Source organism: Scyliorhinus canicula, chromosome 14, assembly GCF_902713615.1.
Source record: "Scyliorhinus canicula chromosome 14, sScyCan1.1, whole genome shotgun sequence".
Classification (NCBI taxonomy): Eukaryota; Metazoa; Chordata; class Chondrichthyes; order Carcharhiniformes; family Scyliorhinidae; genus Scyliorhinus; species Scyliorhinus canicula.
In genome coordinates, this window is record NC_052159.1 from 32,871,347 (window position 1) to 32,888,141 (window position 16,795).

Genomic DNA, 16,795 nt, shown 5'->3' on the forward strand with positions numbered 1-16,795 from the left:
GGAGGGGGGGGGGGGGGGGGGGGGGGGGGGGGGGGGGTTTGCATCGGGAGGATACATTTTTTATTAGTTTACATCGGAATGCCCTTTACAAAAGATGCCCAATCATTTAAAAACCTAAGTTTCTGGCGGGCAGGTTCTGTATGATGTCATGGGTCCCACACCTTCCATTTTCTTTGGCAAGATGTCTGAATATATGCCGGGTAAAGCTGGCAGCACGGCCGACGGGCTACCTTCCTCTTTTCTCGCCCAAGGTGACACTTTGTCAACAAATGGCAAAATCCCGTCCTATGTGTGAATTCCATAACGTTGAGGTCATTAGTTTAATCAAACCCTTTTACATGCCTTAAGGATACTGGGTTAGCCCTACCTCCTAATAGCATCTTATTGCTGAAGGAGAAGACAAGGGAGATGGAATTGTACTGAGTGTGAATTCTGCCAAGATTTTATGGCTGTGCGCATATCGTCTATAAATGGACGAAGAAACATTCTGAGGGACAGAGTGGCGAGATGGGTCACAATTAACTTTCTTGGTTCATATCATGAGTACAACCAGTTTAACATATCATGTTAAACCAGTTGGCAACTACAAATCTGCGGTAGTTGGCTTTTCTTTTGAACAACTAAAGACCTTCAAATGAATCCAAAAATGTAACAATGTTGGGGTGCTTCATTTTTTCCATAAGTATCACTTCTTTAAGGGAAGCTTCTTTTTCTTTCTGGTGCATCTGAAAGTAAGCACACAAAAATAAATCTACAATGAGTAATAATATTCAACGGGCTAGGCAGAACCTGTGGAGAGAGAAATTTCAGGTTGTCGGTCTTTCGTCAGAAGTGGCTAGAGAGACAATAGGCTTTAAGCAGGAATTGAGGCAGGAAAGGGAGGAAAGAAGAGCAGATTTGTGAGATAGCAAACAACATGAGTGATTGAAAAGCCAAAAGGATGATGGGGAATTTCAAAAAGGATTGATAATGTGGTGGCATGGAAGCACAGTGATTAACACTTTTGCTTCATGGTTCACGCCACTCCTCGGCGCCGATACGACCCGCCCCTCCAGTTAGTGGAGAATCCCGGCCAAGAACTTCCCCTAACTGGGCATCACGATAGCACAGTGGTTAGCACAGTTGCTTCGCAGCTCCAGGGTCCCAGATTCAATTCCCGGCTTGGGTCACTGTCTGTGCGGAGTCTGCACGTTCTCCCTGTATCTGCGTGAGCTTCCTCAGGGTGCTCCAGGTTCCTCCTACAGTCTAAAGATGTGCAGGTTAGGTGGATTGGCCATGATAAATTGCTCTTAGTATCTAAAAGGTTAGGTGGGTTACTGGGTTACGGGAATAGAGTGGAGTCATGGGCTTGGGTATGGTGCTCTTTCCAAGGACCGGTGGAGACCCGACGAGCCGAATGGCCTCCTTCTGCACTGTAAATTCTGTGATCCTTTGTGTCCCTTTTCCTTTACCCCACCCTTGCCAACCTTACCTTTAGCCGCCTGGACCCCACATTCTGGTATTCCCTCCCTAATATTCACCTTACATCCATCACCCACTCTTCCTTTTCAGCCTCCCTGAAATTCACTCCTTTTGACCAAGATTTTCTTCACCACTGCTATGTATTCTTCCATGGTTCGCCAATCATTTTTCCTCATACTTCTGGAACACCATTTAGTACAGTGATGTGTATTGCTGACATTTTGTCCTGTTCACCAGACAGTACGTGGGTATTGTCCATTTCTTGTTGTATACCACATAGGTCAACAGTCCTTGCTCTCAATTATCCATTGGTTGTGATACCAAATCTTACCAATCATCATAGAATTACTACAGTGCAGAAGGAGGCCATTTGGTCCATCGAGTCTGCATAGTCCCCCTGAAAGAGCACCCTACCTAGGCCCACACTTCCACCCTATGGCCATAACCCAGTAACCCCACCTACCTTTTTTTGGACATTAAGAGGCAATTAAGCATGGTCAATCCACCTAACCTGCACATCTTTGAACTGTGGGAGGAAACTGGAGCACATATAGGAAACCAACGCAGACACAGGGAGAATGTGAAAACTCTACATAGATAGTCACCCAAGGTCGTAATTGAACCCAGGTCCCTGGTGCTGCGAGGCAGCAGTGCCAACAACTGTGCCACCATGCTGCCCCATTCAGGGAATGTATCAAGCAGGCCTGCGCTTGTAACTGCATACTGATGCTACGTCTTATTGAACTTTGACAATTCTACTTTGTGTCATCTTAATTATGGATAATTTTAGAATCGGAAAGAATTTTATTGACATTTTAATAAGCTCTGTTAACTAAGAAATTATTATAAGAAGTCTTACAACACCAGGTTAAAGTCCAACAGGTTTGTTTCAAACACTAGCTTTCGGAGCACAGCTCCTTCCTCAGGTGAGGAATGTTCCTCAGGCATTCCCCTGAGGAAGGAGCAGTGCTCCGAAAGCTAGTGTTTGAAACAAACCTGTTGGACTTTAACCTGGTGTTGTTAGACTTCTTACTGTGCTCACACCAGTCCAACGCCGGCATCTCCACATCATAAGAAATTATTGTGAACACAAAGCAGAATTACTTTAAGAATTTTTGTTATTAGCAACATTAAACAACTTACTCGCTTCGCAAAAACTATAACATGCAGAAGATGAATATTTAAATATCTTAAATCTACCAAAATGTTTACAACGACAATATAACTAATAGAAACTGACATTTTTATTTCAGCCTCACCATTGCAGTTTTAACTTCTTTTACTACAACCTGCCTGTTGTCATCTTTAGCTTTAACTAAGAAAGCTTTTCCAAACGCTCCTTCACCAAGGAGTCTAATCACTTCATATTTATCCATTGTGGCAGTTTATCTGTAAGAAACCTAAAACAGAAAAATACATTTTTCTAATTATAAACTGACCCACAGACAAGCTTTACTGCAGATTTTGCTATGTTACAATTGACACAAAATGTGTGGCATAACTTAAAATGTCAAATCATCCAAATTGCAGTTCGGCAGGCACTTTTTAGGAGACAATATCACACCACTTCAGATTAGCCCAGGGCACAATAAACCTTGAAAGAATTCTTACTGCAACGTAAGATGTTCCCAGGCTAGCCAGATGGCTATCTATGAACCTTTCAACATAGGGCGGAATTCTCCATTACGCCAGACCCGTTTTCTGTTGAATTACTGGGTTATGCCCTGCGGGCAGCGAGATCCTCCTCCCCGGCAGCTGGCCAATGGGGTTTCCCCTTGAGGAAACACCCACGCCGTCAGGTAATCCGTGGCGTGAGTCCGCTGCCCATAATTTTTAAACTTTATTTTTATTGACGACAGATAAAGTGCTATCCTATGTTTTGCCTTTTGTCTACATGTAAATGTAATTATTAGTTATTATTTATTGACCAGAGCTACATATCTGCATGTACAAAGCTCTTCTTTACCTTGCCAGGGAAGAGAATCGACACAGGGAGAGCAATATTTGTCTTGGACAGCAGCAGAAAACAAATAATAGCTAATCAGCAGCTGGTTTTGCACTGTAAACAATTTTCTGTTATATAGACTTCAACAATAAACTAAACCAAGTGTAAAGCAGACTATTGATTTGCTATCAGCTGTCTATCTCTACTCAAAGGGCAAGTCACACCCCAAAACCCTAACTCTGTCTTTACATTAAGAAGTCTTACAACACCAGGTTAAAGTCCAACAGGTTTGTTTCAAACACGAGCTTTCGGAGCACTGCTCCTTCCTCCTTCCTGAAACAAACCTGTTGGACTTTAACCTGGTGTTGTAAGACTTCTTACTGTGCTCACCCCAGTCCAACGCCGGCATCTTCACATCCTGTCTTTACATCACTGTCAACAGATACCCACCCCAAACTGATCCACTTAGAAACAACACTACTCACAGAACTAAACGGTTTGACATTTGATGAAAATATAATGGTATGTGAACAATATATCATATTCTTTATTGTCACAAGTAGGCTTACATTAACACAGCAATGAAGTTACTGTGAAAAGCCCATAGTCGCCACATTATGGTTCCTGTTCGGGTACACAGAGGGAGAATTCAGAATGTCCAAATTACCTAACAGCACGTCTTTTGGGACTTGTGGGAGGAAACCGGAGCAACCAGAGGAAATCCATGTAGACACAGGGAGAACGTGCAGACTCTGCACAGACAGTGACCCAAGCCGGGAATCAAACCTGGGACCCTGGAGCTGTGAAGCAACAGTGCTACCCACTGTGCTACCGTTCCACCCATGTTGCTATCAATGTGTGAATCAGTCAGAACCTTGTCTCAAGGAAGAGATACAATGTGAATTGTGTATTGCCACAGGTTGCTGGTCTATTTCAATTGCTTCAATGTTAGCTTTGCAAACATGCCCTTAATCCCCCAGTGATTTTCATGCAGCTGATGTATTTTCATATTAAATGTCCAATAAACTCCCTACCGAAAGTCTCGTACTTTTAAAAAATATATTTTTATTCTCCTTTTTCACATTTTCATCAAATTTACACCCACCAACAACTGGTCAACAATAACAAATACCATGGCAACCCCTGGCCAACAATCCCTTTATCCCAGTGTTTTTCAAACTTTTTTCCCAGGGTCCCATTTTTACCAACCGGCCAACCTTCGGGACCATGCCGTCCGACCTTCGTGACCCACGCCGGCCAACCTTTGCGACCCACGTCAGCCGACCTTTGCTGCCCACGGCAGCCAACCTTCGCAATCCATGCCGGCCGACCTTTGCGACCCACGTCGGCCGACCTTTGCGGCCCACGTTGGCCAACCTTTGCGATCCATGCCGGCCGACCTTCACGACCCACGCCGGCCAACCTTTGCTGCCCACGCCGGTCGACCTTTGCTGCCCACGGCAGCCAACCTTCGCAATCCATGCTGGCTGACCTTTGCGACCCACGCCGGCCAACATTTGTGACCCACGTCGGCCGAACTTTGCGGCCCACGCCAGCCGACCTTTGCTGCCCACGCCGGCCGACCTTCGCAGCCCACACCGGCCTATCTTTGCGACCCATGCCGGCCAACCTTCGCGATCCATGCCGGCCGACTTTTGTGACCCACGCCAGCCGACCTTCGCAGCCCACACCGGCCTATCTTTGCGACCCAGGCCGGCCGACCTTCGCGGCCCAAGCCTGCTGACCTTCGCGACCCACCATTTTCTCTTACCTTGTTTGCTGTTGACAAAATGGAGGAAACACAATCGCGCCCTAAGCACGTGATGTCAATGTTAGGGGGGTGTGACGTGCTTGCTGCCTCCCTTCAGGCAGGAAGATTACATAGAATTTTTTTTTTAATCTTCTGCGTCTCCTATTGCCCAAATTCGCGGGCAACAGCTGCAGCAGCCGGCTTTCTTTTTACAAGTTCAGGGGGGTTTTATTTGATAAAGTTTAACAGGAAAAAAATACAGAAACTGAAAATGTTTTCATCCTCTAGAAATTGGAGGTTTACCACATTTCACCTAAACATTACAATTAAAAATATAAAAAATAAAAGACACTTAAAAATCAATTAATTGATAAAGCTTCCAAATACGACCAGCAGGCACTTTGTTTTGGAATGTTTCAAAGTCAAGATTAAAAAAGTTGACACCTCTTGGTTGAAGGTACAGCTGCGGTGAAACCATCGTTGGATCACTCACCATTCTTGGAGTAAGAGACTTCCACTTCATCAGCATCCAAGTTCAGAAAGCAACCAATCACATAATTCTCCCCAAACTTTATGCAGCTGGCTTTTAACAATGACGGCTGCGAACGGCCTTCAAAAAGGCTGCAATCAAATTTTTTAAATGCGGCTGCACTGCGAAAAACTTTGCGCATGCACACCAATGAGTGGGCACGCATGCACAGTGCGGCCGCATTTTTTTAAAAATCGGTTCCTGGCCATTTTGAAGTTGCTCTCCGTCGGCATTATTAAAAGCCGGCTGCTGCGTGTGGATTTGCGCAATCGGGAACGCCGCGACGGATGGCACGCGATCCGCCGGGACCCACCCACGGGTCGCGCCCCGACTTTGACAATGCCTGCTTTATCCCACCCACCCCTAAACAGCCCCAACATATTAAATACAAAACACAAAAGAAAAAGAATCAAGAATCCACCAACAACCCATACATAGTCGCCAATAGCTGATACATTCCAACCACCCTCCCCCATGTTCGATGTTATCCAATTCTTGAAAATGCATGATAAACAATGCCCATGAGTTGTAGAATCCTTCCATCCTTCCCCTCAACTCGAACTTCTCTTTCTCGAGTGTTAAAAACTCCAGCAGGTCCCCCCGCCATGCAGAGGCACAGGGGGAGAAGATGACCTCCACCCCAACAGGACCTGCCTTCGGACGATCAGCAAGGCAAAGGCTAAGACACCTGACTCCGCACCCGCCTCCAAGCCCGGCCGATCCGATACCCCGAATATGGCTTCTAGGGGCCCTGGTTCGAACCTCGCGTGCACCACCTTCGGGATTACCCTGAAGACCTCCCTCCAATATCCCTCCAGTTTTGGACAAGACCACAATATATGGAAAGCCTCGTACTTAACAGTCCAAGAACCCTTTTAACACTTGAGAAATACTAATGATTACCAATCAACCGCTCTTGCCCAGAAATGAAGCATCTCATTCATTCAGATTTTTAAAATTGATTTCTTATTTTTCCTGTCTGTCTCCTTTTTTCTCCCTTTTTAAACCATTCCGCACCCCAGTCCCCCCAAGCCCCTTGTTGACTTTCCACACTTGATTTGTCATTGAATGTACCCACACTCATTGACTCTCTTTTCAATCCTTCCTCTGTTTATTTCTTAATCCTTTAATCTCACAGGTGAAGGAATGCACTGTTTCTGCAGCAGTTTATCAGATCCCAAATGCCTGTCTGTCCTCTCTGAATCATTATCAGCTCACACTTCGAGCAATTTCGTGGACAAAAATGTTTAAAATCTAAATGCACATGAACAGGTCTAACTAAGAGGCATGTTTCCCGATGCCCCCATCAGCAAAATCTGGGTCAGATCAATAGTAGATCAAATTTAACACAGATAAGTGTCAAATACTCCTCTAGAATGAAAATAGGGGCACATAGTATCACATATCATTACTGATTAATGGCCAATTTGATCTCACTGTTCAGATAACTTTCTAAACTATCAGCTATTTTATAAGTTAACATGATGAAATCAGAAAATACAATCCCGATGTCTTTAATGTTACATTCAACATGTATTCAATAAAATCTGTCATTCTAATAATAATAATAATTGCTTATTGTCACAAGTAGGCTTCAATGAAGTTACTGTGAAAAGCCCTTCGTCACCACATTCCGGCGCCTGTTCGGGGAGGCTGGTACGGGAATTAAACCTGCGCTACTGGCCTTGTTCTGCATTACAAGACAGCTGTTTAGTCCACTGTGCTAAACCAGCATCTCTGAATTTAAAAAAAAATTATTCAAAAAATATTTTCATTTTAACAAAATAACAACAATACAGCAAACCCCAACACAATGTAAGACTACAAATTATACCTACCCAGTCCACCCCCACCCTTTCCCACCATAAAGAAAGCAAAACTTTAACAAAAAAACCCCTAACAGCTGACGGTAACTAGTACCCTAAAATAGGAGATAAAAGGCTGCCTTCTCAAGTAGAACCCTTCCCCCATACCCCTCATGGTATACTTAATTTTTTCAAGGTCCCCCAAACTTACCGAGGCCTTAGTTGCACAGGGGACCTCCCCCAAAGCAGAACACGTCTCTGGGCTATTTGCGAGGCAAAGGTTAGAACATCTGCCTTTGTCCCCGTTTGCAGCACCGGAAAGTCCGACACTCCAAAAATAGCCACCAATGGGTACGGCTCCAGCTGAACAGCCAAAATCGCAGACCTCGTGTCAAAAACGGACACCATGAAACTAACCAGCTTGGGCAAGATCAAATCATATGTGTGTGATTCGCCAACTCCCGAGAGCACTGCTCACACCTACCCTCCACCCCCGAGAAGAACCCACTCATATACGCCCTGGTCAGGTGCACCTTGTGCACCACCTTGAACTGGATCAGGCTTAACCAAGAACAAGATCAGGTGAAGTTGATCCTGCAAAGAGCCTTACTCCACAGCCTCCACCCCCCAAAACCCAAACCCAGCTCACCCTCCCATTTTCCCATTATTTCTTCCAGCGATGCCTGCTCCATCGACAACATTTGCCCATAAATATCCAAAATCTTACCCTCCCTTAACTCGGCCAAGGACAGGATCCTGTCCAAAAGCGAGGGCAATGGTACCGGGGAAATGAAAGAAGCTCCTTACATAAAATGTTGTGAACTTGAAAGTATCTGTGGCCGAACGGCCACCTAATATGGCGTCCTGCATAGAATGCTGGAAGAATTGGCCACGTTTAAGGACAAGCAGACTGCAGTTTAAATAAACATTGATGAGCAAGCTGCAGCCTAGACATTACAATACACAGGAAAAGTGTCATCCCCAGGCCATCCCAGGAACAATAGAACTATTCTGTCAATTACACATGTTTACCAGACACAGCAGCACCTAAACCCCTTATTTGGAAGGACTATCTGCCCCCAACACTTGCAGGATGGCCACTGAGTGCCCATCCCGAAATCGATGTGGGTGATCAAACCATTATCAATTGACTGTCAATGACCCAAGAGACAGCCCAAAAGAGGCACGAAATCCAAGCAGGTTAAAAGATGCTGCACCACCTACAATCTCACTCTGCAGCAGTAACGGAACAACAGTGACCTTCACCGGTCAACACGAGGAGGACCATCATGCTACCAACTGAAGGAAGACCAGAGCCAGGAACAGACCAGACTAAGGACCGAACATCGAGGACTATAGGATTCAGCACACAGATAAAGGCCAATATCTGTCTGGTACTTGCTAGTCACTCTGAAGTTAAGTCAATGTCTCATATGAACTTGTAGTACTCTATAGTGTAACTTATGTTGATTGTGAGATTGTGTAACTATAACATTTGTATGAATGCGAATAAATACTGTTTGATTTAAACAAGTAGACCAGCAGTCATTTGTCCACCATCAGGGTTAAGACACACTGGTAACAACATACCTGAATACATTCCCTCTCGGGAGCTGGAATTGATCTAAAAACTCGTCTAAGCTGGTGAACCTACCTTCAAGAAACATGTCCATAAACCTCTCCAACCTCTTCCTCTCCCACGCCCTGAATGAAGAATCCAAGCAAGAGGGCACAAAACTATCGTTCCAGCAAATCGGAGCCAACAGTGACATGGAACCCAGTTTAAAATGCTGCCTAAACTAATTCCAAATCCTCAAAGTGGCCATCACCACTGGGCTCAAAGTGAAAAGATAGTGGGGCAGTAATCAGGGCCCTCAGACTCAACCCCATGCACGAACCCTCCTCCATCTGCCCCCATACAGAATCCGGAACCCTGAACCACCCCCGTACTTTATCAATATTCGCCGGCTAATAGTAACATAACAGTTTAAGGTAGTTCCCCCAATAGTAACAAAACAGATTAGGGTAGTCCCCCACCCCCGACTTCCTATTCCTTTGCAAAAAAACCTATGAACCCGAGGGATCTTACCAACCCAAACAAAAGTAGATATCAATTTATCGGCCCTGCAAAAGAAAGTTTTGGGAAGAAAGACTGGCAGACACTGGAACAAACACAAAAACCTCGGGAGAATAATCATCTTCATCATCTGGACCCTTCCCGCTAAGGTCAGAGGGAGAGTGACCCACTTTTTAAAGTCAGCCTTCACCCCCATCAACCAGGCTAGCAAAGTTAAGCGCATGGGCCTCCCGGATTCCCAGATAACGGAAGCAGGTCCTGGCCGGATGTAACGGCAATCTCCCCAGATCAGCTCCCCTCCCTGGGGGGTTCACCGGAAAATATTCACCTTTGCCCAGATTCAGATTGTACCCCAAGAAGGAGCCAAAACCCCTAAGCAGCTTCATTATCTCCTCCACATTGGAGAGTGGGTCCGTGATATATAGTAGCAAATCCTCCGCACTGAATGACACTCTATCCTCCACCAGCACTCTAACCCCCCTCCATCTAGTGCTAAAACAAACAAAAGAGGGGACAATGGACACCCCTGCCTTGTACAGTTGAAAATAACCTGAGCTCAGGGCATTAATGCGCACTCGCGGTGGAGGCCAAGCACAAAAGGCTAACCCATGATATAAATTTTAGCCCAAAGCCAGACCTTGCAAGGATTTCAAAGAAGTACTCCCACGCAACCCTATCCAACACTTTCTCAGCATCCATCAAAATAGTCACCTCTGGCTTAGGCCCGAAGGAGGGCGACAACACAACGTTTAAGAACCTCCTAATGTTGGCCCTTAACAAAACAAGTCTGCTCCTCCGAGATCACCCCACAAAGGCAGGGCTCCAAACGGGTTGCCAAAACCGTAGTGTCAGTGTTTTAACAAACAAGGATCCTTGTTCTTCTTCAGGATCAAGGAAATTGAGTCCTGCACCAACGTGGCCGGCATTACTCCAGGGACACTGAACCATTAACCATACCCAACAGAAATGGGACCAAATGACCCGGAAACTGTTTGTAAAATCCGATAGGACATCAACCCGGACCTAGTGCTTTGCCCATCTGCATTAACTTAATACAGTTGATGGCCTCCTCAGGCCCTATCAACGTCCCCAACTCCTGCTCCACTTCTGTCTGGAAAGGTCAACCCATCCAAAACTTGCACCATTGATGAACACTCCTCTGGTAGCTCTGACTTATACAGCCTCGGTAGAAGGCCTCAAAGGCCTGCTCTGTGGTGGAAACCAACCCGCCGCTCGAGTCCCTTATCTGTACTATCTCCCAGAGGGTGCCTGCCGTCTCAGCTGGTGTGCGAACAGATGGCTGGCCTTTTCCCCATGTTCATAAAAGGTTTCCTCGAGCATTGCAGCTGGCTCACCACCCTGCCCACTGACAACAACTCAAATACCATCTGCAATTCCTTTCTACTCACCAATTCCTTTCTACTCACCACGTGTTGCGGCAATCAAGTACGACGGTCCACCTCGAGAATGGAATCAACCAGCCTCTGCCTCTCCACCATTCCAGATTTATCCCTATGCATCTTGTAAGAGATTATCTCCCCCCTAATAACAACCTTCAGGTCTTCCCAGAGCGTGGAAGGCGAGATCGCCTCATTCCTGTTAAACTCAACATACTCCCCAATAGCGGAGAATATACACTCACAGAATCTCTTATCCGCGAGCAACGCAGTGTCCATTCTCCACGGGGGGTCGCTGAGAGTGGCCTGGCTCCAACATCAGGTCCACAAAATGCAGAGTATGATACAAGACAACAATGGCCAAATACCTCACCCCAGGGAGAAGAGACCTATCCATCACAAAGAAGTCAATCCAGGAGTAGACCCAATGGTAATGGGATCTAAATCTCCATGGTCTGGCACCCCCTCATCTGTTCCATCAGCAACAATAACTCAATTGTTACTCCTGATGAACTCTAAGACTTGGGATTCGACTTAACCATCCTAGGATCCAGAACTCAATTGAAGTTCCCCCCCCCCCCCATGATTAACTGATTTGGATCCGGATCTTGGATAAAAGCCAACACCTTATTAATGAATGCCGGGTCATCCCAGTTTGGTGCCGACACATTGACCAACACCACGATATGTTCGCCAACAACCCTCTCACGATACTGTACCTTCCCCTTGGGTCTGCTAATATATTAACCACAAAAAAGGCACCCTCTTAATAATTAACACAGCGGCCCATCCGCCCAACAACTAAAACCCAAATAACATTCCCGTCACGCCCAGCCCTTCTGCAACCTTGTTTGAGCCTTGATTCTTAAATAGATCTCTTTTAGAAAAAACACATCAAAGTTCAAACATCTCAGGTGTGTAAACACAGGACCTTTTTACTGGGCTTTTTAACCCCCTCATGTTCCAAATTATCAACCAGACAGGGAGCCTCTGACTGACCCCCACCCACCCCATCCAGGATCAGCCATATCTTTCCTGTGAGGCAATCCAGCAGTCCCTCAGTGCCCCAGCCTATGCAGGCTTCGGACCCACCCAAGGTGGCTACCATACCCCCGATAAAGCCAGCACCAAAACAAAGAAACCGTAACCGGCAGCGGTCAACCCCCTCCCCTAACAGTGAACACACATCTAAATTCTTACTCCTTGAGCGCTTTAGTTCAGCCCCAATCCATGCTTCTTTGACAAACTCATTTCCATCCTCCGGTTAACGTTTCTAGTCTGGATGACTATTTGTCAAAGCTGGAGAAAACTGGAAATAGTAAGCTATAGCACACTATTTCCAGTTCTCCCAGCTTTGAGACAGTGTCATCCAGACTCAAAACGTTAGCTCTCTTCTCTCTCTACAGATACTGTCAGACCTGCTGGGATTGTCCAGTGTTTCTGTTTTTGTTTCAGATTCCAGGATCCGCAGTAATTTGCTTTTAATTCAGGATTCAAACCAGGAAATACTTCATCACACTAAGGGGTGGAAGTGTGGAACTCTTCCAGCAAATTAAGTAAATGTTAGCTCAACTCAATCATTTTAAATTTGAAAGCAACAGAATTTTTCCTAACCATAGGTATTAAGGGATATGGAACCATGCAAGGTAAATTGATTTAGGATACAGATCAGCATTATCCCATTGAGATGGTGCTGAATGATCTGTTCCAGTTCCTGTTCCAATTGTCACTCTCTATGTAAAAACTCTCATTTGGTTTATCCTTTGGGGGCTAATCTTAAATTTGTCCTTTCTAATTTCCAACTAAATGAATACTTTTCCCGAATACTCTTATCAAAAATCTTTGTATTTTTGAACATCTCTTGTCAGATCTCTCTTGATGTTGATTTTGTTAATGAAAAATGCCTCAAGTTATCACCTCATATTTAAAATCTCTCAACCATAATATTAGTAAGACCTTGCAAACCAGCATTTATAGTTTTCACAATGAATACGTGAATGTGTTACAAGTCAGTGAGGAGAATGTATGATTTTTTTATTAGTGGGAAAAATTATAAATCCCAATGTACCAATCAACTATGAGTCTAGGCATTAATACATTACAATCATTAAATGTCTTTTTACTATCTACTTGAGAAGCTTGTTCCATCTTCCAGCTATACTAATAAAATGTAATAGGCTAACACCATGACTCACCACATAATCCCAACATGAATTCTCAGTGGATTATAAATTTACAGTCAGGAATGGTGACGTCTAAAGATATATGCAGCATTATTAATAGAAGGTAGTAATTCCAAATAAAAATCTGCAGCAAGTACAATAATGGGAAATAAATTAAAATAGAATACTTGAATACAGATTAGAAAGAGTTGTTTGTTCAATGAACAGTTACACTGTGTTCAGTACCATTTGCAACTCAGACACTGAAACAGTCCATGTTTGCATGCAGCAAGACTTGGATAACATTCACATTTGGGCTGGTAAGTGGCAATAACATTCACAATACACAAGTGCCAAGTTATTACTCTTTAACAATAATCTAACCATATCCCTTTGGCATTCAATGGCATTACCATCACCGGAAACCATACCACCATCATCCTGGGGTTTATCAATGAGCAGAAACGTAACCTGACTAGCCATTTAAATAATATGGTTGGAAGAGCAGGTTAGAGACTGGGAATTCTGCAGTGAGTAACTCACCTCCTGACTAGCAACGCCCACCATCTGCAGGGGTGGGATGCCTGTGCAGTACCAACAACACTTAAGGAAATTGACACCATGGAAATGGACAAAGGCTCAACAGTACCATCCAAACTTGTAATCTCTACTACCCAGACAGAACAAGGGCAGCAGACACCTGAGAGCACCACCAACTTGCAAGTTCCCCTCCAAGCCACAAACCATCCTGACTTAGAACTATATTGCCACTCCTTCACTAGGGGGCTAGGTCAAAATCTTGAAACTCCCTCCTTGGCAGCACTGTAACAACTCAAGAAGGTGGCTCAAGGGCAATTAATGAATGTTGGTATAGCCGGTAATGCTCAAATTCCACTATTTGCAAATAAAATGTAAATCGTGGGATTTTGATGACTGAAGGGAGAGACTGAAGGCTGTAAAAAAAAATCTATCCAACTCAGGGCATCTGTCACACCTGAGGTGGCTTTAGATTTCTTATTAATCCCAATTGTTGCCAACCGTAATCCTTGAAAGAGAATTCCAAAAATAGGGATAATCTGAAGATTTACCTCCCAGCTCTCGATCCTTTCTCAATATTCGCTAGAGGTAGTTGTTCTACATATACATGAGCGCAGACTTCCTGCACCCCCACCAACAAACTGCGGGGCTTTAGAGGAAAGGTACAGGAATTAATTCCTGTGGCGGGTACATGTAATGGGGTTTTTTTGCTAACTCACTCTGGCAATTCCAACCCTTTTTTTTCAACCAACTGCTTTTTTTTCGGGGACAAATGATAACTCGCACTAAACATTCGCACATCCTAGCCTGTTGCCATGGCGACAGGGCAACACAAACCTCTCTGACAGCCGCCCACCTGCAGCCGGGACTTCAGAAGGAGACCCGCAGAAGTTTTGAAGACAGACGTAAAAGAAACAAGGGAGGTCTCGATTCTTGTTGCCGCCCTCCTCCTGGTTACAGGGGGCAGGGACCTTGGCGCCACCAGGCGGGCTCCGTCGCTAGATGGACGGTGGCCAGAGCCTTCCCTCCCCCTCAGCCTGCCTCTTTCCAGGCACGAACGCTCCGGGCTTGTTAGGCAGCCCAGCGCGGCTGCTCCAGTGCAGTTGCTCCAGTGCAGCAGGGACTCCAATGTCCAACATGCACCGCAGCCTGAGTCTGACAGCCGGAGAGACCGTCCAGACCACTCCTGGCTGGCCAAGGGCAGAGACTGTCAGTGTTAAAGAGCGCCACAATCAAAACACTCCTTCCAAGTATGACTGTCACTTCACTCCTCCCTCTTTCAATTTGTTTACACTCACCTGATGAAGGAGCTACGCTCCGAAAGCTAGTGATTCCAAACAAACCTGTTGGACTTTAACCTGATGTTGTAAGACTTTCCATTTATCAGCAGTGCCACTGGTCTATTAATCCAGAGGCTCAGGCGATGAGGGTTCCAATTTTCTCTTTATTTTCTTTTCTTTCATGTACTTAATTATCTGTTTGAGCTGCTCGCAGAAAAATACTTTTCACTGTACCTCAGTACACATGACAATAAACAAATCCAATCTAACACATCCAATCCCATTGTGGCAGTTTGTGGAATTTAAATTGTAATTTAAATGTAATGTGTAACTCTGAAACTGCAATTGTCATAATATCCTCTCATGTATATCATGAGATGCAGACAGGCAGTGATTGACACACAGGACAACCAATGAACACACACGACACGGAACAACCAATCACCAGTCAGGACACCACCACTATAAAGCCCACAGGGCATTAAGGCTCTCCCTCTTTCACAGGACATGGCCAGGGAGATAGTTGCAGTGCACAGACCAATGAACATCATCACCATGTGGTAGAGAGCTAGTCTGGTCAAGCCAGTAAGAGGTTATCAGTTAGGTTAATAGAGTGCCAACCCACAGCAGATTATGTACATCAATCAATAGGTTCAATAAAACAGTGTTGGACCATCTCCTGTTTCGGAAGCCTGTTTCTCGTTTTACTGCATCCAGTTGCAGTCGATGTTAGACCAACACAGATAACACATCAGTAATTTTTTTTTGTTTGGCGTTTAAAATCCCCATCTGGTTCACTAATTCCCCCATAGGGCCAGAAAACGGCTATCCTTACCTGGTCTGGGCTGTATATGACTCCTGAATTTCAGTCCCAAATGGCCTAGCCAGTCAGTTCCAGGGTAATCAGGGATGGGCAAGAAATGCCACCCTTGCCAGCGATGCTCATGTCCCATGAAAGAAAAAAAAATCAAGACCATGTTTGCTGCTCATGAGTCAGTCTCCTCGACAATTGAGAGAGCAAACACAGACTGAGAGTGTGACTCTCAAGCTTCAGATCACCTGTCATTTTAATTCTCTCCCATTTATTTACATCTTTCCCCAGACCCACCGTTTGTTTCCTCTACTTGTCCCATTATTATCTCCTGTGCTGCATAGCATTACCCCTATTGTTATTCAATCTCACCTCCCCTCCGGGTATGGGAGCTGGGGTGGGGGGGAGGGGTGCCGCCATTTCACCTGGTGGCATCTCATTTTAGGTATTTTAGGGTGCAGGTGGCCCGGAATTGGGCAGGGCTTCGGAGGTTTAATTCACTAGCTTCGTGGGGAGGGTGAAGGCAGATTTGCTGAGGTGGGATAATATCCCTCTGTCGTTGGCAGGCCGGGTGCAGGAAGTAAAGGTGAATGTTTTGCTGCAATTCCTGTTCTTGTTTCAATGTCTGCCTGTCTTTTACCCAAGGCATTTTTAGGCGGGGGGGGGGGGGGGGGGAGTGGACAGGCTGATTTCCTCGTTTGTTTGAGGGTGGTTAGGATTAGGAAGGAGATACTGCAGAGCGGGTAACAAACCTCCCAAATTTGATGCATTATTATTGGGCGACAAATGCAAAGAAGGTTTGGGGTTGGAGCAGGGAGGGGGGGGGGGGCTTTGTGGGGAGGATGGAGGTGGGCTTTTGCAGGGGGTGGGGATTGTGGGCGCTGGCAATGGCAGCGCTCCCTGTTGTGTTATGCTGCTTCGGATAACACAGGCTGCTACTTGATGCAGTCTTAACCAAAGGATGCTCCAGACTCTGAAATGAGTTCAATGTGTTTATTGAACTATTTACACAGTTCTCAAATGCGTTCGACTCCCTGCTAA

General features: G+C 45.3%; 1 protein-coding gene across 7 annotated transcripts in view; it reads right to left on the bottom strand.

The window, feature by feature from the left end:
• The window catches only part of LOC119977351 (serine/threonine-protein kinase Nek5-like), a 79,751-nt gene extending 65,036 nt beyond the window's left edge, over positions 1 to 14,715 (bottom strand). The window contains exons 1-3 of one of the 7 annotated variants that reach the window (XM_038818158.1): positions 14,520 to 14,715; positions 2,721 to 2,861; positions 629 to 725 (exon numbers count right to left, since the gene is read on the bottom strand). In XM_038818158.1, the coding sequence (XP_038674086.1) occupies positions 629 to 725; positions 2,721 to 2,837 (214 nt within the window). In that variant the 5' untranslated portion in view covers positions 2,838 to 2,861; positions 14,520 to 14,715. The other 6 variants (XM_038818157.1, XM_038818160.1, XM_038818156.1 and 3 more) reach the window with 6 other exon arrangements.
• Between the last annotated feature and the right edge of the window lie 2,080 nt (positions 14,716 to 16,795).